This window comes from Dermacentor variabilis, chromosome 4 (genome assembly GCF_050947875.1).
Source record: "Dermacentor variabilis isolate Ectoservices chromosome 4, ASM5094787v1, whole genome shotgun sequence".
Lineage (NCBI taxonomy): Eukaryota > Metazoa > Arthropoda > Arachnida > Ixodida > Ixodidae > Dermacentor > Dermacentor variabilis.
In genome coordinates this window covers 15,059,909-15,086,089 of record NC_134571.1, presented here as the reverse complement: position 1 = coordinate 15,086,089, position 26,181 = coordinate 15,059,909, and the positions used below count along the sequence as shown (strand labels likewise).

Sequence of the window (26,181 nt, the reverse complement as noted above, 5' to 3'; positions counted from 1 at the left end):
GTCCTAGTTAGAAAAATTTTTAAAGCAATAACAGTAGCTCACAATGTCTGATTACAGTATTTACCCAATTATAAAGCGAGACTTTTTTCTTTTATTTTTTCCAGAGAAATTGGGCTAGAAACTGCGTTCACGGCATTCATATGCTTTAGCACGTAACACAGGTATATTGCAACGAAGCTGAATATAGGAAACTGGCTGCCACTATGCAACACATATTAGGCCCTTGCCCCTCTTTTCTTGCTAAGAAATTGTGTGTGCCTTAGATTTATAGTTTGTTTATGAGGTTTAATGTTCTCTTTACAATTGTTTTCTGCTTCGGACACATAGAAAGCGCACGCACGTTTAATTCGGGGGCGTGTTAAGATCAGGCAAATACTACCAAATGAATCAGTGGTGTGTTTCGACATTTTTACTGTGTATTGTTTAATTCAACCCACTGGATAACACAATTTTGTCGGTCCTGTCAGGGTCTATTTTATGGAAGTCGACAGTATAGACTACTTTACGAAAGCACTTGAGAGGTGCCATCGGGGTTTGTAGGCGTTGCTGTTTTCTATCTGTAACAACCAAATGAGCAGTACAACCAATTCGTATGCATGGATATGGTTGCATGAGTTCATTTGTTGCTTCATTAAACTTGTTCTTTTCATCTCACTTGCTCCCAAATTTAGAAATTGTTGGTGTAAGAGCCCAAGATGGCACCGCCGATGAATCAAAAATAATATCCACCAATAGTAAAACCAGGGCCAGACGTATTCCACCCAAGGGCATAGATTTGTGTGTCTGCTGCACATGGCATGACTTGAGTAGCGACTTCATGCACAAACAATAAGCAATGGATTTGCTCCCATAAGTCAAAACACCCGGCCACGCCCAGTATGAAAAGAGATTGCTCATCTGTTCAAGCCTTGGGCCTGCATGTGTCTACAGGCCCAGTGAGATAATATCACTAGATCTCTTTTCCAAAAGCTTTTAACTGCCACTGTGAGGATTGGGAGGTCAATCTCACCGTTTGTAACCAGTTGTCAAGATTGGATTTAGGCATGAATTAGATGGTAGCTGGCCCATGGCGTCGTCCAACTTATCCACGCTGAGGACGTTGTTGAAGGGAAAGACTGCTTCTCATCGAAAACGAGGAATATGGGTTTATTTACAGTATCTACATAAGGACGTTGCAGTTCATCAGTCTAGCATGACTGCAAGAGAAAGTACACTGAGCAGCCGCACAACAGCGGTTTATAAACACTCGCTCCTCCCTCGATCCCTAGGTGAGGGAAACGTTTGACCAGGCACCGTAGATGAGCCGCTTCTTTGCTCGAGGGCTTACACACACACACTTCCGCACAAGTTCATGGTCCCCAAACGAGGTCAGACGGTCTTCCAGAACACGGGGCTGACGTCAGGAACGGTGCGTGGGAAGGGGCCTCGAACTACGTTCCCTCGGGGACTCCCTTGTTCACAGTAGACCGGGTTGGCGGTGGCGTGTTCCGTCACAAAGCCTGGTTCATCGAACTCATCTCGGCAATCCCGCGACGCAGAGTGGCGGACGCGACGTATTGTCTTTGGTACACAGTAGACTTAGTGACGCCGTTTGGCTTTCCAGGAAAAGTCGACGCCGCTGTCGCACCTGGCTGGCAAAACTTGCACCTCAGCGGGCCGTTCTTAACACCACTGAAACTTCTGCTGTACCAAAGCCTTCTCAATTTTTATGAAATTGCAAACTTCTACTTTTCTAGTAAAAGTCAAATCTAGAAAACCACCGTTAACTCGAACTCTGACATCTCAAAATAACATTTAAGTCGAAATTTCTTCCTGGCTCTTTGTGAACTCCATGTAATATTCACCTCTTATCTTGAAATGCTTTTGTGCCGTATTCCGGATATCTCAATATCTCCACGGTGAATATGTCATGAAAAAGTCATTATCCAAAGGCTTCCATACTTTGTGCGCAGTTGCGATACTGCAAAAAAGTGATATGGAAGCAAATCTGCAGCAAATTCCACTTCATTCTATACCACTTTTATCATCCACTATTCACTGTCGATTGCAATCTCATTGATATTGTGGGTGGAGTGTCACTCTGACCCCTGACAAAGCATGATAAGCACGAGAAGGTACACATGACCTCCGCAACATGCATGCTCACATGAGCACGGAGTGTCGTCAACTTGCTTATTTCCCGCATGCTACGCAATGCCACATGCTCTGAAAGCTATTGCAGCTGTGCTGAATGTTTGGCATGTCTTTGGCATTTTCTTAAGTAACAAAGCCAGTTGAGAACAGTGGATGAAAGAGTGGCATACAATTGAGTGAAAGGCATGGCTACAAAAATGCAGCCCTGGGGCGGTATTCCTGGTCGATTACTTTTATTTTGGATACGAGCACTTTCATATTTGACAGTGCTAGGCTTTGGACATGTAGGGCCTATGTGCAACAGCATTTGCTTGGTTCCCTGCAAGTATCGCTGTTGCCCATAGACACCCGACGTGTCGGGTGCAGAGTCGCACAATATCTCACAAAAGTGAGCTAACATTAATACCACGCTTGGTATATTGAGCCTTTGTGAGAAATTTAGCGGCTATCGGCACCTATTTTGAAAGGCTCTATGACCAACATCCTTCTCCAAGGCATCCGGATACTCCGTGTAGTGAAGTGGAAGGTCCCTCATCAAGGCATCCGGGTGCTCCACATAGTGAAGCGGAAGGTCCATCACGAAAACAAGCCCACGAAAGACTGAATCATCTACAGGACCTCCCGCGGCGACAACGTTGAGGCAGCCTGTCCACCCACGTCAGTGCTGCCGTCATGGCCGTCACTGTCGCTATCTGATGCAAGCACGCTCGTGACAACTGCCTCATCAGTTAGCACTTCGTTTCCAAATCTATAGCAGTGCACTTTCTTTTCACCGGCAATGTTGTACACTGCTGATGATCAGCAGGTGGATCAGCCATCTTCCGTTTCGGCGCCAAGTCAAACAAGGCTCAGAAACAATGTGGCAAGGAACGACTTCGATGCAACTACCACAGACAAGCACAAGCGACTTACTCCATTAGCAGAATTGCGCAGAATGACGGCCAATAAGTAAAGAACCAACTGTGAGGGCTAAGTAAGCAATCTGTGAGCAGCACAGGCAGCATTGTCAGCGCAGTTAGCACGGTCCATTCATGTTTCAGAAGGTGGCACGGCGCAGAGCTATGGGTGCAGCCCATTCGTGTTCGGAGGAGTAGAAAGGTGACTGGAGACGTTCATGGAGAGAAGCACGTGGCGGCAGTTGGGGTGGCAGGCGATGGTGCCACGGCTCGCATATTACTTTTCTTTTTCAACGATTTTAGAATCAATTACCTTTCAGCACGGATACCCAGCAGCCAGACTTCATTGTTATAACTGATAATGCGGCATGGGGACACTGTAGTGAGCAGTTTATTTCCCGATAGAAAATGTACAGAAGTTGACAGTGTAGCAGCTTTTTAATGTTAAAACCGGTATCGTTATAAGAGGGTTTGACTGTAACAGGAATCAGAAAAAGCAGACTTGAATGAGAAAAAAATAATCATTCTGTTGAATTTGAGGGTCAGGAACAAAAGATACAATTTCATGCCATGTCGACAATATCTTTACATCGGCGGTACGAAGTGAGGCCAGCCACACTTTCGTGTCCACTGAGAGAGCACTGCCTGCAGTGGGACGATGCAGGAACTAATGTTTCGTCTGCCTCTTGCTTGAATGTGTCTTCAACTCGAGATTACCCAACCTCCAGCACTAAGACAGTGCACGATGCCATGCTATCTCAGCTTGGCCAGTCTTTGCACATGCTGCAGATCACCGCCAAAACAGGCTGTATGGATGGTGTATGGGCTCAGCCCTGTGAAGCCACGGCCACTAGAAATGGAGCCGCACCAACCTGCCTGCACCCCCCACTCTTGCACAAACGCTTTATCACGTTACCCCATGTTACCCCGTTACTGCACTGGCCCCTTTCCCCATGCTCACATGAAAACACGACACTCGTCAACCCACTATCCTTCTCGGCTTAGCCTCACATGCTTTCACTTGCATGTAAAGTATGCAGCGTGTGGGTCGCAATAGGACCTTATTGCACTTGGACTTTGTATGGAACATAGCACTGCTCCACTTTGGGCGGCAGCTCTTGATCAGGGGCAATTTGAGAGGTGCGTTCGCAAGCAGCTACATGTAATTCAACCATCTGGCCATCTGCGTTCCAGAAGTTTCTATTCATTGTCTCAGTACAGTCGACTCCCGTTAATACGAAGTTCACGGGGACCGCAAAAAACTTCGAATTAAACGAACTTCCAATTAAGCACAAAATACAAAAAACAGCACTTTATTATCGAGTATTTTCTCTAAGAAAAATAGTCGGTCATCTTGCTTTGCTTCTTCTTGCCGAATCGCGCTGCTGAAAGCAAGTTCTGCAGGCTGTAGATGTGGCGGAACACTTCTTCCGCGTTACCTTCAGCGGCAAAGAAGCGCTCCGCAAGAGCAAGGCCCACAGCTACATCGGCAGCCTTAGGTTGCGGCTCGCCTTCAACGTCATTGTCGCTTTCCTGGGTCGCTTCCTGGGGCCGAATAATCTCTACAATTTCGCTATCCGTCAGCGCACCGCACGTTTCGACCGCCTTGTCTACGGCGACGTAATCTTCAAAATTGACGTCCCCGAGAGCATCACCAAAATCAGTGCCGTCAAGCTCGCTTGTTCACGCTTCCTCCGCTGAGATTTCAGAGGCATCCTCCAAAGAAGCTGCCACAAAACCGCAAGCCCTGAAGCAGTTTGCGATTGTTTCTTGCTTCACACGATCCCATGCTCGCGCCAACATGTGGATGCCACTAAGCAGGCTCACCTCGTACTTTGTGGAGCTATCCATACACAAAACCATGCGCTCGAGGAGGTGCCGCCTGTACAGGACTTTAACATTCTTGATGATGCCTTGGTCCACTGGCTGCAAAACAGCCGTTGTGTTTGCAGGCAAAAATGCGAGGGGTATTGCAATCAAGGCTGGCACATTCACGTGAGCACTGCAGTGATCGACAAGGAACAACACCTTGCGGTTCGAAGCAGCAAACTTGCGGTCCAATTTGCTTATCCAGCTCTTGAAGATTTCGGCCATCATCCACGCTTTTTTGTTCGCCTCATAGTCCACAGGCAGCGTCTTCACGCCTTTAAAACATCTCGGCTTCGCGGCTTTCCCGATCACAAGTAACCGACATCGTTCCATGCCAGTCATGTTTGCCGCGATCAGCACCGACACTCTCTCCTTGCTGCGTTTGCCCCCAGCACAGTCGTCGTCCTTGAATGTCAGGGTCTTCTCTGGTAGAAGCCGATAGAAGAGTGCAGTCTCATCTGCATTGAAGATGTCTTCCGGTCTGTATTCGGCGAGATATTCACGCAGCTTTCCGTCCTTCTACGTGGCGCATGTTTCCTGGTTAACGGACGCTCTTGAAAACCAGGTCATGACGATCTTTAAAGCGCATCAGCCATCCATCTGACGAAATGAAGTCATCGATCCCCAACATTGCTGCAAGCGTTCGGGCTTTCATCGCAACGATGTCTCCGCTGAGAGGAAGTTTGTTGCTCCTGGCCTCCCTAATCCAAACCAGCAGAGCCTTCTCCAACTCTGGGTAAGCGCCGGTGCGCATTCGCTTCCGAGAAGTCTTGAACTTGTCGTTCTCAAATGCATCCATTATTGTGCGCTTGTTCTTGATGTAGTTAGAGAGCGTGTTCGGCTTGATCCCGTACTTCCGCGCTATGTCTTGTTTGGCGGCACCTCCCTTCTCAACTTCCTTCAAAACCTCGGCTTTCGTTGCCAGGTCGAGCGTGCGATAAGAGCCACGGTTTGCCATGGCTATAAACTGCGCGACTAGGTACAGTCAAATCCGAATCACTCGTGGAACAACCTAGCCTACGAGCTTCCCGCACAAAGGCGCTCGACCAACACACGCCTCGACATACGCTGCGCACGCTGCAAGACTAATCTCGCACAATCTCGCCACTGCCAGTATGCAGCGCTGCGTGCACCTATGGCACCCGCGTGGCCTCCGCGATCAGCTCCGGCCACGCGCGGCAGCCGCGCGTGGCCTCCGGCGGGAGCCGCTTCGCCTCCCGCCAGAGTTGATCGCGGAGGCCACGGCAGCCGTAGCAATGAATAATCGCGCCGCTCCAAGAAGGATGGCGTTGCGGGCGGCTGCGGTGGCGATGACACCAATGCGGAGCACGGAACTGTTGCAACACTTGAAAAATTGCACATTCTACCAAAGAATGACGGTCACCTCGAGGATCCCGGCTGAATATTAACTTCCAATTAAACAATATTACTGGATGAGGACTTCGAATTATCGAGCGATTTCTTCTATAGGATTACATGCAAAACTGACGGGACCAGCACTTCACTTCTAATTAACCAAAAATTCCAATTAAGCGGCTTCGAATTATCGGGAGTCGACTGTACTACCGTACTTACTCGAATCTAATGCGCACTTTTTTCCTGATAAAACGGGTCCAAAAATTTCGTTCGCGTTACAATAGAGTACGACCCTAAATCTGCGCTACCACATCGCCATCGGCATTTCAAAATGGCCACCTTGTACGCGCTTCGAGCCTAGCTGCCGTAGCTTTTGCCATGTGCTGTAATACGTGTGCTTAGGCAGTTCTTCCTTTGACTTAGGTTAGTGCATCGTCTGTCTTCCTGTTTTCTATGTTTGCTCTATCAGCATGAAAGTGCCGACTGCAAAGACATGGCGAGTTCATCAAGATGCCGCAATTAAAAGGAAAGCGATCATGTGTGTGGAGACGGACAAAAATCGGTCCACATCACAGGCGTTCGTGGGTTCCCGAAACTTGCGTGCGGGACTGGCGCAAACAGGAGAGGCGTTCTACACCAGCGGCTGCTCTTATGGCGCAGCCCCTATCTTGAAGGCGATCTGCGACGGAGACAAGAGTCTACGCATCTAGGCGCACCGTGCTGTGTTCTCATCACTTCAACGCGAACGAAGCAAGAGGTTGCACAAAGGTCAATTGCCTCGCTCCTGCTACCGCACTTCCTCACTCCAGCATTTAAGAACTTTTCGCGGTAATTGAGTGAGATGTGTTAATGTTTGCTAGTGCGTGCGTGACACCACACTTGTTAATTTAGTTAGTAAGCGAATGTTTAAAAGTTTATACGGCCAATAAAAGTACTATCTTTACTTTCGTATAGCTGTCTACTAATTTGCTATCATAATCGATGCTTCGCCTTTCGGGTAAAACTGCGACTTTTTTTATTTATCGCAACTTAAGCGCATTGGGAGTAAGACTTTTGTTTTTGTTTTTCCAAGTAAGAGAAAGTTGTATTTTTGTATGAAAAAATGAGGTGCACGGTACTGTAAAGCAGCTTTCGTTTTTTTTAGGTCACGGCAAACGGGTGTGCGTTACATTTGAGGGCGGTTTTTTTTGCTCCTTTTTTTTGGTCACGGAAAATGGGTGCGCGTTACAATTGAGGGCATGTTAGAATCGAGTAAATATGGTACTTCGCAGCGGCAGTAAACTTTCGTTACATTGAAATCGTGTATAAACACACTTTGTTATACTGAGGTTCAAAATACATTGTCTGCTATGGACAAGAAGTTATGAAAAATTAGATAGTTATATGGCATACTGAAGTTCTTTATATCGAGATTATACTGTAAAAAACTGTAAATTGCCCTTCAGTCCGTTACAGACTGCTGCTACCAGCTTGATATGGGGCAGCAATGGCACAGTGAAACATTTTGTAAAAGTGGTCTAATGGAAGAGCATTGCATTGCATACCCTTTTTTCTTTACTATTTTTACATTTGAATAAGGACACAGTAAATTTCCCCCGGGCTTACGTCGTCTCCATTGTTTATTAACATCATGCTGAATCTCACAAAAGCGATCAGTTGAGAATACTGCCCCAAGACTAATCGATCTTTAACTGCAAAGCATTCCTTCTAAGGAACCTGTATGGGTTTCCTTTGCAGCCTCGTGCCACTGCTGGGCGGATTAAAATTTTTAATCATTACAGTGGTGACGTTTTCTGCTGCTGCTATTCCACAGCAATAGTAACAGCAGTGTCACATGGACCACTGCTTACTTCAATTAGAAAAAAAGTGTTCACACAATATACGAGAGGTCTCACCTGCGGGCACGGGGACCGTGACCGTTTTACGCTGTACAGTGGTGCCCTTGGCATGGCATTCTTGGCAGGGTGACTGGACATGCATGCGAGTGCCGTGGCAGTGCCGACATGTGCTCCGCATCACGAAGGGACCTGTGCTGATCGTTTCCTGTGAGGGCAGACAGAACGGGAAAGTTTCATGAAAGCAGTAAAGGGGTGTCCACCTTCATCTCAATGAATTCTGTTGGGTAATCAATGCTCTCTACAGGGCAAAACAATGTCGAAGGGACAATAGGGACCAACATTAGAGGTACGTTTGACTGGTCCCTACTGCAGCCTGACTCAGATTGCAAACATGTGGAGTGTGCTAGATATTATTGCGATATCATTGAGCGATGCTGAAGGGACGAGCCGCTGCGAGAACGACGACGAAGTGGGTCTGTGCCTTTGGCGCGAGCGAGTGTGGGACTGGCGATCTGGCTCCAGTGTAAATAACCTGTCCTGTATATAGCCTCTTTGATCTGTGTCTTTCCACACGTAACATTCTGGTGGAGGTCGGCAATCCCCGTCCTCACCACGGAACTCCGGAGTGGTCGGTACATCGAGCTTGTCACCATGCCTCCCGGTGACGAGACCGCCTCTGCAACGGCTTCGGCTTGTCCGACTGCTCCAATTATCATGGTTGCCCAACATCGCGACCCTGGTGTGTTCTCTGGCATGGAGGGAGAGGACGTTGACGAATGGATCAAGCTCTACGAATACGCCAGTGCTAATAACAGGTGGGACCCAACGATCATGCTTGCCAATGTCATCTTTTATCTCGGCGGCACCCCACGCGTGTGGCACCAAACGCATGATGACGAGATAAACAGCTGGGACAGTTTCAAAGAAAAGCTCAGAGAACTGTTCGGCGACCCCATTGGGTGCAAGGCTGCCGCGAGAAAGGCTCTTGCGTCTCGTGTTCAGACATCTACAGAGCCGTACGTTTCATACATCCTCGACGTCTTGGCTCTCTGCCGCAAAGCTGACGATACTATGTCTGAAGCAGATAAAGTGTCGCATGTGCTAAAAGGCATCGCCGACGATGCTTTCAATTTGCTTGTTTTCGGCCACGTCTCGACTATCGACGCCATCATCAAAGAATGCCGTCGCCTTGAACAAGCTAAGAGCCGTCGTATCACACATCACATCACGCGGCTCCCCACACTGCCGCTATGTCGACATGTGAGGGTCGACCACGTCAAACCACCCCCTGTGACGATGTAACTCGTATTGTTCCCCGCGAGCTCGAGGCCGCCTGTTTGCCAGCTTTCTCCGCGACGCCTCCCGATCCACCAGCAACCACGATTGCGCCGATTCAGGCCGTCGTCAGAAAGGAATTCGAGTATATAGCCTCTTTAATCTGTGTCTTTCCACACGTAACAATATCAAAGCTACAGCGCTACATATCTTATTGAAACATACCTAAGCTAAACCCAGCTGCCAGAGCAATTGGGCACTGGAGGTGCTCACTGCTATGAGCACCTTCGGAGGCTGCAAGCCAGAGTGCAGTCCTCTGAATAAAGCAGGCAATTTTTTTTAAGGCTCGATTTCTACTAGCTAGCTAAGCAGCTCTCTGGAACAGTAATTGAGAGTGACCTCAATGCTGAGCTGTGCCTTAATGTTGAGCTGGATCGACATATTAGTAGGGGTGTGCAAATACTCGAATATCACCGTATAAAATCACATAGTGAATGTTTTAATAATTCAATTCGTGAATCAAATATCTACTGTTCGGTTTTTCGAATATTCGACATATTCGATTTGGAGTCCCTCATGCTCGGTACCACCCAAGCGAGCATTTCACTTCGTTTTCGGCACAAAAGGAGCACTGAGTGAGCTGCGGCAAGCGCTACCTGATGTCGGCCTGATACAGGATCGCATATACAGCGCCCAAACATCGTAATTCACAGAATGGTGCCGCGTCAGCTGGGACTACCTCTGTCGGTACAAGGCGATGGACGTCACACCGCTTCAACAGCCGTCAATTCAACCGGCACGCGTGATCTCGGGACTGATCACTGGTGAGCCACCCGTTCAAACATACTAGGCAAGCATTCTGCAACGGATTGCAGCCTGTTACCACATCGACCAGCAACGAACTTTCATCACGGCCACACTGCCTAGGCCATTAGGCCTAATCGGCACTGCTTCATTGGGTGTCTGCGACTAAAGTTACGGAATGGTGCCAAACCAACGCAGATCTATTCGCAGCAGCCATGTAACACACGGAACGCTGACAAACTGCCTGACCAACTGACAACGCTGACCAACTGACAGACGCGCGGGAGCAAACTAGTGCTAAAACAAACCATGCATTGAAAACAGAGAGGGATGCACACGAAAAAAATTCCCTGTATCCCCACATAGTGGCAGCACATGACAGAAAATAAAAAGTTAGGAAATTGGTGCGACTTTTAAACATACAGATGACGCCGTAAATATATGGCATTGACCATATTTGGACTTGTTCGCGGCGGCGTATATTTATGTCATTGACTCTCAAAGGGTTAAAAACAGAAACTCGAAACAGATATTGATAAAAAATATATATTCCAGACCTTCATATAATAAGACTGAGCTGTATTCAGTGCTGGCATACTAATTTGGTGTTCCCTTTAACGAGAGTAGTTTGTACTCTATATCTTGATTTCTCTATACCTAAGTTACTGAGCTTGCTACATTCTTGTTATGCAAAGCTAGGAGACCACCGAGAATGTGCGGCACCGTGTTTTCTTGCTCAAAATTCATAAGCATTAAATTTTGTTATGGATGGATGAATAACTTTCTTGAGGTCCGTCGGTGCATGCGATTAGTGCGCAGCGGGCCGCTCCCACGTTGGGACAGAGAGGCCATGCCCCTCTGCCGCGTCGCGGGCCCCATGGACAGCCCAGAGCTGTGCTTCAAGGTACGAGCTGCGTAGAGCTCAGTCCCATTCTTCCTTGATGGTCCTGGCCCCCGGCGCCAGGGGGCAACCCCAGAGCATGCGAGCAAGGGTAGCTATTCCTTACAGTAGCGACATGCATTAAATTTTGTGAGAAATTTCCTAATAATCGATTTTGTTTTGCTTGATTTGATTCGATATTCAATTCGAAATCTACTATTTGGTATTTGCACACTCCTACAGATTAGTGTTCACTTTTGTTCTGGGCTGAACTGACCAAAATCAGAGGGAAGAGAACATTTAGTATTTGCTGCAATGCTTTGCCTGCATCACCAAGGGAGTCATCACAAAGATTCTAGCAGTCTGGTGTGTTGCTTTCAGTTGCCAGTACTTCTGAAGTGGTGTAATCACTTCTATTATGTTTGGTTTCCCACATCCTCTATGTGCGAGCATAAGAGAAGTGATGCCATCAGTTTGGAAATACACGACCGGTGACTTCTGATGTGGCACATTTCGCTGCGAATGATTTCTTGCCATGCCTAATGCTGGGCTGTGAAAATCACCTGCGAAAATAACAGAAATAAGCTGAAAAGAGCAGGACTGGGAGCTACTAAATATGGCTGAAACAATATATACAGTTGTTTCTAAGTTGCAGAAAGGTCTGCAGAGCAGATCTCTCAATACCAGATCAATTCACAGCTTTGCATTTCATAGAGTGTTCAAATACGATGACTGAGGTATGGCCAAATTTGTAAGCAAGCCTGAACTGACTGCAGTACAATTCTTACACTTGTAATCCAGAATTCACAAAGACTTCTTGAATACGAACCTACGCTACAGAGCAGGGCTAGATAACATGTTAGACTACTTCAGAAGTGCTTGAAAAACTGACAACCCTCAAATAAAGCAGCCTTGCAGCGAAACATTATTAAATTATGAGGCTTAACATCTCAAAACTGCACATATACAAGATGTACATAGCTAATAACAACAGTGCACTGAAAACGAATAAATGCGCAGACGCAACACAAGTGTTGAATATCAACTGGCTAATTGAGTGAAAAAGTTACATACAATTCAACAGTGCACGTGCCTGCAAGGCATCAAAACACCATGACAAGGGATCGTGGAAAGATCAATTAAAACGAAATAAATATGCAAGAGAAAAAGGGAAAGAGTGGCAAAACAAGAAATGCTGTGAATCGCTCAACCATCACCGATTTGCGTGATATAAAAAAGAAATTTCTTTTTCGTGGAGAGCTATTAAGGGCCGACTAAAACACCTTGGTCTTGCTTAATGCTACAGGCGTCACAAATTTCAGGCGTCAATTGGTCTGGGTGGTGAAACAGAATTTCGGTTCATGCAATTTCTGAATTGCAGGTCGCAGTAGAGGGCTTCGGATTAATTTTGACCAGCTGGAGTTCATCAATGTGCACCCAGACCACAGTAGATGAATGTTGTTGCCTCATGCCTCTATCAAAATGCAGCCATGCCAACCAAGTGTCAAACACGCAATCTCATGCTCAGCACCGCAATGCCATAGCCATTGAGCAATCGCAGCGGGTAGCTGTACAGTTGTTCCAAATAAATGAACAACAGTAAATTCCATACCGACACCCCTGTAAGTGTAAGCCAACTCACCATGCCACTGCCATTGCAGAATGGGCACCGGATCAGCTTGGTACCAGGTTCACTGCGAGTGCCTTGGCAACGACGGCACGTGTCAACCACGTTGACTGTCACATCCTTGTTAACCCCTCGGGCAGCTTGTTGGAAGGTCAAGTTGAGGATTACCTGTTATTAGAAGCTCAGCAGTAAGTAGATGCGGATGTGCCAATTACTGCATTATTGTGCAGCTCTCGTGCCTGCTAATAATTGGGGTCACTGTGCATGCCAATCAGACTCTGTGATGGGTGGCATCTGTGCATGTATTTCAGAGGCCACCAAAGGCAATATAGCGGAAACTGGGACAGAACATCAGCAAACAGCATACTAACATGCAGTTTTCATACTGCAGTAATGGAGCTTACCTCCTTCAACTTCCTTTCATACACTCGAACCTCATTATAAGCAAAGTTGAATGGGGAGCCAAAATTACATGAATATATTTGTTCTTTCATTATATCCTATTGCCATTTTCAGCAATATATGCCCAACAGAGCGCACAATTGTAAACATGGAAATAAGAAGACGGCATTGTGGCCCATGGAACCGTTACACAGCCACGGATGCGATGAAATTTGAATAAAACAACAAATGAATATTCAGCATGTGCAGCATGTCACTTAGCACCTGACGCAACAGCCTTTACAGATGCCTTCTGTTCCATTTTGATGGCATTTCAGGTACGCTTTCCACTTGGCTCGTTGTGGTCGAGCAACAGGTGGCGCACAACACAGCGCTCTACTGTGTGATCAAGGAGGCAAGCGAACTTTGCCGTGCCGACTTGGCTCGGCTGGCTTATGGCCTTTGAAATTTCAGCGATGCTAATGCAATCTCGGAAGCCACACCCAGCTGCCAGCCCATGCGGCATGCTGCAGGGAGAGGGAGAAGTGAATGCATGACCTAGGCGTGACCCCAGAGATTGTGCCGGGGAAGTCTCCGAGGCCAGGCCCAGCTGTGGCTGCTTGCACGGCACGCCTTAGAGAAAGAGAGAAGTGAATGCACTCATCTTTCGCACTACCGCGCGTAGCCATGCAGCATGACGCGCCTAACATAGGCTTGCGCGTGACCCTCGAGATTGCACCGGGGAGATCTCAGAGGACATGCCAAGCTGCATGCGGCAGTGAGAAAGACTAGTGTTGCTCGACAACGTATTTGACGCAGTGATGTGGGAATTTTTAACTGCCACAGCAAACGAGTGCTGAACACCACGGAAAGCGATGCACTTGACGCGTAACGATCGGTATATTTTTGTTTAGGAGACGAATCTGGTTATCCACTGGCAGGACAATCTCACTTCGTTAAACGAAGGTTTTAAATGCCTGTATCTCGGGGTATTTCAAGTGGAATTTCATTTACTTCCGTTATATCTATTATTTCTTTATATCCCATTTTGTTATAACGAAGTAAGAGTATTACAGTAGACTTGTGTTAATTAGATTCCAATTAATTCAATTTGTCAGTTAATTCAGTTTCGACCGAAGGTCCCGGCCGGCGCCCGTGCATTTCTGTGGGCTCAAACTTTCGTTATTTCGATACTAAAATTGGCTTTCGCCAGATAATTAAAACTTGATCAGTCAGCATGCACTCCTATGTAACCCCAATAGCGATTCCTTTCAGTGACAGTGTCTCTCGGCATAGCTTAGAGGTTAGTAAATGCATTGAACACCCGTCATCTCTCATCAAAAACACTTTTTCGGCTTGCCCTAGAACGATTTTCAAGCAATAACCATGGCTCATAATGTCTGATTACGGTATTTACCAGATTCTAACGTGTAAATTTTCTTTGTATTTATTTGTACTGTGTCTAAATTGTATCTGCACAAATATTTATACTGTATTCTAGGTGACCTTCAGGTTCAGCAGGGAAAATACAGGGAAGGCTGGAGATGGAAATTTGAGATGATGAGCAAAACGAGAACAAGGTAAAAGCAGGAGCCAACGTTTCGAGGAACGAACTTATTTTTTTTAAGGCTTTCCTCGGCACTGTATATATAGGTACGGTTCTTCTAAAGGGAAGAGGGGGTAAGGTGGGTGGGCGAGGCAACAACTGAGAGTGTATTAACGGAGAGGGTGGAGGATTGAAAAGAAAGGTGTGCTATTCAATGTGAATGGAGGAATGTGAGGTAGCGCCGCTTGTCAGCCGGTTGACGTTTCACTGCAGGTTCCTTTTTTCATGGAAGGGGTTTGGACAATGGGTGAGGGAGGATCTGTTCTGCTCGAGGTCAGTGAACTATCGTCTCTCTGCAAGAGAGAATAAAAGAAGCAGCAGAAAGTGTTGCTTATGGAAAAATAAACAAATAAAATGGAATAAATATTTAAATAAAAGAACAAAAGAAAGGGAGAAGAAAAATAAAAGCACTAAGGAAACCAACGAAAATTAGGTGCTGTTGCCTATAGTTTGAAATTTGGCATAGCGAATAGATTCGAAAGCTCCCTTTGAAACATTTATACCTATTGGTTGCAATGTCTTGAACTTATAGATCAGGTATGATTCTCCGCTCTTTCTGTCTTGCGCAGAAAGGAAATTTAACTGTAGGATGTAGAGTTTAAGTTCATCAAGGTTATGACCTGGTTGGTTAAAATGCGAAGCGACGGCCTAGGGAAGGTTTTTAGCTTTGTTCGCGCAATGTCCGTTTAACCTGACATTCATTGATAGTCCTGTTTCACAGATATATTATTTCTTACAGAAAGTACATTCAAGCATATAAATTACATCGGAACTAGTGTAAGTAAAGGCGGTTTTCAGGTGTGTAGCTATTTTCGGTGCTTTTAATTTTAATGTCACTTTGAAGGTGCCTGCAGGTTTTGCACCTGAAGTGAGAACATGCTTTTATTAAGGGAGAATGATGTTGGCTGACTTTTGTGTGCACAAGTTTCTGTTGCGGCGATAGGTCACCCTTGGTACCACTGGGAACACTTTTCTCAGATGCTCATTACTTGATAATATTGGGTGGTATTTATGTAGGATGCTGTTTATGCTTGGAAAAGCTTTAGAATATTTGTCTCTCAGATTCTGTTGTGGGCTGTTTCTTAGCTAATTCCGACTGCCTCATAAAACTTGACGTGACATCATAAGCCCTGTCGAGAGGAACTTGAGGATAACTTCGTTCTGCTAGCGTTGCTTTAAGGTCATTTAGGTGGTTGATATAATCGTTGTCTTTGCTAAAGATTCTTCTAATTCATTTCGCATGTACAACAAAAATTCCTTGCTTGCAGTGTTGCGGGTTATGACTAGCGCAGACTAAATATTGCTGGCTATCTGTAGGCTTCCCGTAAAATGATTGGCCACATCCTGAAGGGCATAGCAGATAACGCAGTCAACCTGCTTATCTGCAAGAACTATGACTCGAACTGATTGTGAACTGATGAAGAGTGGCCGCATTACGCAGCAGTTCCAACAGGCTACCAAATACAGCTCAGACATCTTTGTGTGAGGAACAGCCACCCGGACTTCCTCTGCCTCAAAAAGAAAATTTGACACGGCTAATTAGTTGCGAGCTCGAAGCCATGTCTTCCGCCGTTCCTTGTCAGCATTGCCCAGACAATGCATGTTCTGTCTCACTTATACAGGCCATTGTCAGACAAGAAATGGCAAAATTAGGCCTCTTTTCTCTCTGGCCCATTCGTGAAGCTGCTGGCAGTCAGGACCAGCCCCGCCCAACCACTGCTTTCCCGTTTTCAGCGATTCCAACTCGCCGTCGTAACCCGGCCGACTGGAGAACACCAGACGATAGGCCGATTTGTTTCAATTGCTCGAGTGTTGGACATATCGCTCGTCATTGCCGCAGTCGTTGGTCATCGTCCCCTAGGTGGAATTTCCCATCCAACCACCCAGATCAAAGTCCTTCTTGTTTCTCTGTGCGTCCTTAATCTACGAATACCAACAACATACCTACGACCTTCTGTACCAGCCGGTCACCATCTCCTCTAAGTCGTCGGTCTTGTTCGCCACAGGCCCACCGCTCTTCTTCCCCAGCGTTCGTACCACAGGAAAACTAATCAGTGCAGCTCCCGGAGGTGACGCTGCATAAACAACCCGGCCTGCAAATCCTCTGATTACATTGTCTACCCTTGGAAGTATATTAGACGTTGAGGTGGATGGAGCCCCAGTCAAGTTTCTCCCCAACACCAGTGCTGCAATAAGTGCTGCCCATCGCACAAGGCTCAGAAAAGTCCTCACGCCTGCCATATCCTCCGTAGCACACATTGCCGACAGCAGTACACCACCGGTTGTCGGCCATCAAACCACCGTTTTATATGTTGTGTTAGAGCACTGTCCATATGACCTGATTTTAGGGCTGGATTTTCTTTCAACCCATTATGCTCTAATAAACTACACTACAGGCGTCATGCACTTGGACCTTCCTTCTGACAGCTACTTTGTTTCTGATGCACATCATCCGTCCCTGTGTTCTGCCGAATTTGCCTGGTTGCCGCCTCAAGCTGCTACTACTGTACCTTTTAACGCTCAACCACACATTCCTGATGGTGACTACATTGCCTCTTCGCTTGTCAACAGCAGCTGCCAACACAGCAGTCAACGCTTGTCAACAACAGCAGCAATACAGATGCCATGCTGTAGTCTACAACATGGCATCACGCTCCCATGTACCATTGTTGATAATTCTACTTACCTTTCCATTATCAACTTTACGTCTGTTGCACATGTTCTTCCCTGTAACATGACAGTGGCCCGTCTGACACCTGTGCATGAGTACCAGGTATCTTCGTTCTCACCCACTATTTCTACCTCTGTCAGCCCTATCATCGCAGAGCTCCCGTTCAGCTTCGTCACCCTACTACAATGTCGATAAAATGATCGTTACCGACCTCTCTCCAGCTCAAACTGAAGACCCCAAGCGCATATTGTTCAGTTACCGCAATATTGTTTATTTCGATGACTGCCTGCTAGGCCAGACAGCCATAATCAGTCATCAGATTCACACCAGCGGTGCAACTCCCGTCCATTGTCACCCCTACCGCGTGTCTGCTGCAGAGCGCAGCATCACTCAACACGAAGTCGCAAAGATGCTGAAGAAGAACATCATCGATCCTTCCGCTAGCCCGTGAGCCTCACAAGCTGTCCTGGTCAAGAAAACAGACAACACCTGGAGACTTCATGTTGATTATCGCCATCTGAACAAGATCACGAAAAAGGATGTGTATCCACTGCCTCGTATCGATGATGCAGTTGACTGTCTACATGGGGCGAAATATTTTTTTATTGATTGACCTCCGCTCGGGTTAGTGGCAGATCGCTGTTGATGAGAAGTATCGCGAGAAGACAGCCTTTATTACACCTGATGGACTTTTTCAATTCAGAGTCGTGCCCTTTGGGCTTTGTAGTGCCCCAGCGACATTTGAGAGAATGATCGACTCCCTTCTCCGAGGCTTGAAGTGGACCGTCCGTCTGTGTTATCTTGATGATGTAATCATTTTTGCTCCAACATTTGAAACCCATATTAAGCATCTCGCGACTGTCCTTGCTGGGTTTCGTGCTGCGACACTTCAGCTCAACTCGTTGAAGTGTCACTTTGGTCGTTGTGAAATAACCGTTCTCGGGCAGCTTGTAAACGCCAATGAAATTCAACCTGACCCGGCCAATGTTTGAGCCGTGCAAGACTTTCCTGTGCCGCGCTGAGTTAAGGATTTCACAGCTTCATAGGCTTATGCTCGTACTTTCATCCCTTTGTTAAAAATTTTGCTGACATTACTCACCCTCACCGAGCTTTTAAAGAATGACGTCCCTTTCGTGTGGGGACAACGGCAGGCCGAAGCCTTCAATGCACTCATCAGACTCTTGACAATCTCCTCAATTTTAGCCCATTTGGCCCTTCAGTACCCGCTGAAATCTGCAAAAGTGCTAGTGGTCACAGCATAGGTGCTGTTCTTGCCCGGATTCAGCGTGGTCAAAAGTGCGTTATCACTTACGCAAGCAGCCTTCTGTGCATGGCCGAGTGCAACTATTCTATCATGGAACAAGCGTGCCTAATGCTGGTTTGAGCTACAGCGAAGTTTCACCCATACCTATTTGGTCACCATTTCCGTGTAATTACCGACCACCACGAGCTCTGCTGGCTCTCCTCGTTGAAGGACCCTACAGGATGTCTTGGTCGTTGGGCATTGCGCTTGCAAGAGTACACTTTCTCTGTAGTGCACAAATCTGGCCGTTTACATCAGGACGCCGATTGCTTATCCCGCCACCCTGTTGACCCACTGGAAGCCACAGACCTCAAATCCGACACCAGCATTATGTCCATCTCAGGCTTCCTCAACATTGGCGATGAACAGCGCCGTGACCTTATTCTGCGAACCATCATAGATTGGTTAAGCTCGCCAACTCCCGATTATTCTCTTCGTCTCTCTGTATTTCCAATGGAGTCCTGTACAAACGCAACTTGTGCCCTCGTGGTGCTGACCTACTGCTGGCCATACCAGGCCACCTTCAATGCACCGTGCTTCATCAACTCCCCGACGTGCCCACTGCTGGGCATCTCGGTGTTACTGGCACCTTTGACCAAGTCCGGCACCGTTTCTTCTGGCCCGACCTCTACCGCTCTGTGTGCCGGTATGTGACTGCTTGCGACCTGTGCTAATGCCGGAAGCCCACTCACATGGCTGGGCTTTTACAGGCTGGTCTTTTACAACTTACTGATATTTCCACTGAGCCTTTCCTTCACGTGGGACTTGACCTACTTGGCCCTTTCCCTTTCACAACTAAGGGCAACAAATGGTCGTAGCTGCAACCGATTACACCATGCGCCTCGTCATTACAGCTCTGCCTACAAGTTGTGCCACTGACGTCGCAGATTTCCTCCTACACAACATCATCCTGCACCACGGTGCTCCATGTCAGCTCCTCCCGGATCGGGGACATTACTTCTTGTCAAAGGCCATTGATGATATCCTCCGTCTATGTTCTACTGAGCATCAAATAGCCACTGCTTATGATCCACAGACTAACGGTCTCACAGAGTGGCTGAACAGAACGTTCACCGACATGCTAGCTATGTACATTTCTCCCGGCCACCAGGACTGGGACGTCACTCTGCCATATGTCACTTTCGCGTAAAATTCGTCCCATCATGACACTGCAGGTTACTCACCGTTTTATCTACTGTTTGGCTGTGATACCATTTTGCCCCTGGACACTGTACTTCCACAAGTCACACAGTCACACACCGCTTATGCCCACAATGCATTTCTATGGCAGCACAGGCCCGTCAGATTGCCCATGCTCGCCTCACTGTGATTCCCAGGCTTCCCAGAAGTCCCATTATGATACGCACCATAGGGACATGCAGTATTTACCTGGCTCCCTCGTGCTCCTGTGGTCACCATCTTGTCGTGTGGGCCTATCGGGAAAACTTCTGTTGAGCTATTCAGGTCCCTACCGAATCCTGTGACAGCTTTCGGATGCAACGTATGAGATTGCTCCCTAACAGCCAGGCCTGTTGTCCGCACAGCCAAGAACCAATGTTGTTCATGTCTCCTGTTTAAAGCTTTGCCGAACCATAATCACTTGCGCCGGGTTGGCGCCCCAACCCCGGCAGCGTAGTGTCGCGATGCAGAACAGGACATGCAGAGAAGAGACAATGAAGAAGTGCTGTTGTTGCTGGGGCGCTTCCACTGCCATGTTCTATTGCCAGCTGGTGCCTTCAGCCTTCGCCTTGCATAACTATACACAGAAAGTAAAAACTAGCTTTACGCTTTACTTACACTAGTTCCAATGTAATTTATATGCTTGAATGTTCCTTCTGTAAGAAACAATATATCGGTGAAACGGGACAATCAATGAGCATCAGGTTAAACGGATATTGCGCGAACACAGCTAAAAAGCTTCCGAAACCCATCGCTGAGCATTTCAACCAACCAGGTCATAACTTTGACGAACTTAAACTCTACATCCCACAGTCGAATTTCTGTTCTGCGCGAGACATAATACAGAGAATCATACCACATCCATAAGTTCAAGACATTGCAACCAACAGGCATAAATGTTTTTTTAAAGGGAGCTTTAGAATCTGTTCGCTATGCCAAATTTCAAACTACAGGCAACAGCACTTAGTTATTTTTCATTGGGTTGCTTGGAGTTCTTTTTTTCTTTACTCCTTTTCTTTTGTTCTTTTATTTAAATATTTATTCTACTTCATTTACTTACTTTTCTGAACACCACTTTATGCCGCTTCTTTTATTCTCTCATGCAGAGAAATGATAGTTCACTGACCTCCAGCAGAGGAGATAATTCCCTCCCCCCCCTCACCTAAGCCTCTTACACAAAAAAAATGAACCTGCAGTGACACCTCAGCCAGCGGACACATGGTGCTACCTCAAATTCCTCTATCGACATTGAATAGCACACCTTTCTTTTCAATCCTACACGCTCTCCGCTAATACACCCTCAGTTGTTGCCTCGCCCACCCACCTTACCCCCTCTACCCTTTAGAAGAACCGTACCTCTTCGAAATGTTGGCTCCTGATTTTACTTTGTTCTCATTTTGCTCATCTTCGGGTTCAGTAGAATGATTACTTGCATTGTTTGCTTAACTGCTACACAAAACTAATTTCATTTCAGCCTAACCAAGTTTCAGTCAGTCAGCACCATAACAAGTGCACTGCTAGTGCCACCGCCACCGTCGCACGTTCGAGCAAGACTCCATCGTGTCACCGGCATGTCTTTTTCCCATGACAGCAACGGAACAAACAACAGGTCTGTGAGTGAGGCCTAACCTTGGCTGTAGCAAACACTTAGACTAGCCAACCTTACCTCTTGAGCCCCGCCGAAGCCATACTGAGACTCCGAGAAGTCAAAGTCGGAGAATCCTGTCCGGCCACCAAGATCACCAAATATCTTGCGGAATAGTTCCTCCGGGTCAATGGTGGAGTGGAATCCCTCAGGACCCCAGGTGCCCTGTGGCCCGCCTGCACTGCCTGCACCACTGGCAAAGCCAGAGTCTGTCCCCCAGCTGTCATAATGTTGTCTCTTGCCTTCGTCGCTCAACACCTGCAAGGCAGAACATCCTACTGTCTTGATTTTATCATGAAGTGTGGCATGCACAAAATCAAGCCTGCGATCTCAAGCATCTGGGGTGTTTTTGGAACCGAGCGTCAGCAGCATGAATCAACAGGACATGAAAGCACAGAAACAAGTAACACTGGTTTGTTGTTTGTGTGCCTTCCTGTCCGGTATATTTGTAGTGCAATTACTCGATCTGCTGTAGCTTGTTTTGCAGTCCTGGTCAGCACATTTTGATGGCAGAAGTAGCAAAATTACTTTCATATTATGATTTCTGTGTGCATTATGCCCCTCCCCTCTGTACGGCTGCAATTATTTTGGGATTCTGTTACTTCGAACCACAGTGCCAATGGTAGAGTATGGTGACATATTAACCAACAAAGTACCTCAGCACTCTTATGCGGATAGTTTAGGTTTGCTCATTATCTGACAAACTACTTTCCTAGTAAGCAGTCATATGCAGGGGAGCATACAATGCAATGTCATGTAAGGCCATAACTAGCAACAGCAGGAATAAAGTTCAAAATAATACAATAGCACACCCGGGCTTAGTTTTCTTTCAGGAGCGCGACTCGATCGCCTTAACTATCAAGGTTTTCATGAAATGTAGTAGACGCAAGGTATGTCCATCAGCCTTTCTGCGGCTATCAACATCAGCTGTTTCACGTCAACGTGGAATGGAAGTTTCTGTGACACTTCTTACTTCGTAGGCTTCGGATACTTCTTGGAATTTCTTCTGTGCCTCAGGGTCGCCCTTGTTGGTGTCTGGATGGTACTTTTTTGCGAGCTGCGCAAGAAAATGTCCAGCGAAAATCACAACATGCACTCGTCGCACTGTTGCACAGATATCAACGCGGGAGCACGGCAATATGTCGTTGCAGCATGAAACGAATAGGTCATGTACTTCAGCATACAACAAAAAAAACAATTTGTTTACAATGCAGTATTCATCATTACAATCATTTCATCTTGCTGCCCTTACAGAGGTTTACCATCCTTCGAAATTTTGTCTACTTTTACCGATCAGCTGTTCTGAGCTTGCAAACTGGTCCTACGCAACCACATCCGTATGTTTTAACACCTCATTTTACTCTATTAGACTTCACTTACCTGATAATATGCTTTCTTAATGTCCTTTTGACTCGCATTCCTTGGAACACCGAGGACATCGTAATAGTCCTTTCTCAGAAGGCTCGAGGAGACATGCAACTGTCTGGACTGCTGGCCGGCCACAAAACAGTTGGAGCTATTTCCTGGACAAACATAATGCTGTAAGTTCACGCTCTTTCGTACGAAACAACTGAATGAATGCGCGAAGCACCTACTAAAAATTGTTCACAAACCAATTTCTAATGAGGCGATCCGCGGTAATAGTCCGTTTGACTTTGAGCACAGCACACAACAGCGGGCTAGATGCGCAGTGACACGAAGTGATGCATACATTGTCATAATCTCATGCTGATAACTCTTAAACTTTAATTCCCCAGTCCCCTGCAAAACATGTGGCGAACCTACAACTTCTTCGACAGAGATCGCGTATGTTTGTTGCCAACACTATGACAACTTTTCGCCAAATAAAACAAAAAAATCAAAGTTTAGCAAATATAGCATAAGTACAATGTATTACCGCAACAAAAACTGTATGTTTAATAAATTTGTCAAAACGTAAGTTATGAGCATAAATATTTGTTTTGAAATTAGAAAGTCACTTGATTTGGTCAGTTGACAACACTGTGCAGAACGCGTCGACTGCTTGTGGTAGACGCCTACATGGCAGCTGTATTTGCATCCTCGATAACAACTCTGTGAAATATGTGACGCGTTTGTTGCATTGACATCACACGACAGCGCACGGAACCAATCTAAGACGTGTGAGTCTACTTTGTCAAGTGAGTCTCTTGCGGTTTTGCCCAACTCTGCATCATGGCTGCCAAGCTAACGCTGCGGCAAAACTGGCGCGAGTGCGCCGCTTGGAAAGCGGAAAACCTGCCGCTCACCACGACGAACGATCAAGCCTGCAAGTTGTTCGATGCGGCGCTTACACAGTACGTGGGCTGGTACGACGACCCGACCCTTGGCGGGCTGTCTGGGACGCTGGAAAGTCTAAAGAAAACGGACCCACACTTCACCATGGGTCAGGTACTGAACGTTGGCCTGACACTTATCGGCTCCGGAGACAATGTTGTCAAAAACGCGAACCTATCCGGTGACCTCGATGTCCTGGACTCGGTCGCGAGCAAAGGTCGACTGCCCCACCGCGAGCAACTTCACGTGGACGCCGTGCTTGCCTGGTCCCGGGGCCGGCTGTCGCGCGCGGCGTCGCTCTGGGAGGACATCCTCATCGACAACCCGACCGACATGCTGGCTCTGAAGTTCGCCCACGACACCTACTTCTACTTGGGCTACCAGCGCCAGATGCGCGACTCCGTAGCGCGTGTGCTACCGCACTGGAAGCCGTCCATGCCGCTGTACTCGTACCTGCACGGCATGCTCGCCTTCGGCCTGTGCGAGACCAACCTGTACGACCAGGCGCGAAAGGCGGGCGAAGAGGCGCTCCGGCTCAACCGCAACGACGCGTGGGCCACGCACGCGCTGGCGCACGTGCACGAGATGCAGGCGGACCCGGACGGCGGCATCGCCTTCTTGAGCCGCACGCTGGCCGACTGGGAGCCGTGCGGCATGCTGGCCTGCCACAACTTCTGGCATTGGGCCGTCTACCACGTCGAGAAGGGTGAGGTCGAGGCGGCGATTGACATCTTCGACGGGCAGGTCTCGAAGCGTCTGCGCGACTCTGGCGCCATGCTGGACTACGTGGACGCCGCCTCGCTCCTGTGCCGACTGCAGCTGCGCGAAGTGCCGAAGCAGAAGCTGGCATCACGCTGGCCGGGCGTATTCGATGTGGCGCAGGCGCACTACGACGACCGCGTGCTGGCCTTCAACCAGCTGCACTTCCTGATGGCCTTCCTGGCTGTCGGCGACGACGGCACGCAGCTTGTCGACCTGCAGCCGCAGCGAGACCTCGGGCGGCGCGAGGACGGTGGCTGGCCCGTCGACCAGCAGCGCATCCTGGCCGAAGTGGGCCTTCCCGTGATGCAAGCAATGGTGGCTCACAACCAGGGCCGTTTCGATGACGCGGCCGAGAAGCTGTCCGCCGTGCGGTACGATCTGTTGCGCATAGGCGGAAGCAACGCGCAGCGCGACGTCTTCGACCTGCTGCTCATCGACGCGGCCATCAGGTCCGAGCGCCACACCCGTCTGGCTGAGGCACTGCTCGCCGAACGCAGCCTGTTCCGGCCCAAATCGCCCATGCTCAAGAGCCTGAACGAGGCCCTGGCCAAGCGCTGCAGCCACAACGCTAAGAAGCCCGCGGGCGTTGTTGCGTTTGTCTGAACATATACCCTGCTAAGGACAGACTACGGTGGAACAGACTTTGAACGCTTCCGTATTCAACAAAGGAGAAACGGGACAGGAAGTTTGCTCGGGACCTTTAGTTGTGTTAGCAAATGCTTTCTTTCTTTCTTTCTTTCTTTCTTTCTTTAACACTGTATGCGAACCAGAACGTGCACTCGGTGATCTTTTTTTATGTCCATAGCGAAGCTTATTTTATTTGTACGAGCACATTTGCGAATGTGCTCCGTCCTTGCACCGTCGTTCATACGTAACATTCCGCTGCAGGAGTAAGACGGTCTTTAAGCGAAAAACATGATCGCCAGACGCTCTGAGATGTAAACCAGCAGGTACCTTGAGATCGGACTTTTTTTTTAATGCTTTAAATGAAACACATGATGTATCACGAAGACTGCGCTCGCTCACTCAACGACACGCATGCTATAGCATATGCGCTGACGCGTGTTCTCTTGGAGTGGAATATGCCCACACCCTGCTGCGGTAAGCACACCGCGCTGCAGCACACGGGCGTTCGTTCAGATGCTCAATGTTGGTACTCCGGCTAACCTCACGGGACGGCCACAAGTGTCTCGCGAACGAGCTGTGGCAGTAGGTGAAGCCAACGCACTCGGACCGCTCACTGCGCGCCTGAAAGATTGCGCAAGTTGGCAACAGCCGCTGTGTGGACGCAGTCATGAATCGGGGCACTGTTCGCGGCCTTTTTCGTACAAAAGTGTTGGAATACATTAAATATTCACACAGACTCCGGTGTCTTTTGTCCAGTGCGTATAAGTTCAGAAGCGTTCTTTGTAGGCTTTGAATCTTATTAGGTTTCTGCTGTGATTAAATACTACGTTAGGGCCCCTGAAACGGTTCGGACAAATTTTGTAGACTCGTAGGGTACAGCTTAAGTAGAACATTCGCACCACAATTTAAGTGAAGCGTTACGTATTGATGGAGCTACAAGCGATTACAAGTTACCCTCCTCCCTAGCCATGCTTTTCCTCCTCAACTCGTTCGCCGAGCGATCGTGGCTAAGCTCCGCCTTCACTGGTTTGCGT

At 47.7% G+C, this 26,181-nt stretch overlaps 2 protein-coding genes across 3 annotated transcripts in view; one reads left to right on the top strand and one right to left on the bottom strand.

The window, feature by feature from the left end:
* Nucleotides 1–23,276, bottom strand: part of LOC142578706 (dnaJ homolog l(2)tid, mitochondrial) — a 45,882-nt gene extending 22,606 nt beyond the window's left edge. For both annotated transcript variants that reach the window (XM_075688204.1, XM_075688203.1), the window contains exons 1-6: nucleotides 23,077–23,276; nucleotides 22,844–22,986; nucleotides 22,437–22,520; nucleotides 21,485–21,721; nucleotides 12,694–12,846; nucleotides 8,150–8,297 (exon numbers count right to left, since the gene is read on the bottom strand). In XM_075688204.1, the coding sequence (XP_075544319.1) occupies nucleotides 8,150–8,297; nucleotides 12,694–12,846; nucleotides 21,485–21,721; nucleotides 22,437–22,520; nucleotides 22,844–22,986; nucleotides 23,077–23,182 (871 nt within the window). In that variant the 5' untranslated portion in view covers nucleotides 23,183–23,276. The remainder of the gene's footprint in view (nucleotides 1–8,149; nucleotides 8,298–12,693; nucleotides 12,847–21,484; nucleotides 21,722–22,436; nucleotides 22,521–22,843; nucleotides 22,987–23,076) is intronic.
* Nucleotides 23,277–23,466: 190 nt separating this feature from the next.
* On the top strand, nucleotides 23,467–25,883 carry LOC142578705 (tetratricopeptide repeat protein 38-like). Its single transcript, XM_075688201.1, has one exon. The coding sequence runs from the start codon at nucleotides 23,657–23,659 to the stop codon at nucleotides 25,121–25,123; it is 1,467 nt and encodes a 488-aa protein (XP_075544316.1). The 5' UTR covers nucleotides 23,467–23,656; the 3' UTR covers nucleotides 25,124–25,883.
* Nucleotides 25,884–26,181: the final 298 nt, after the last annotated feature.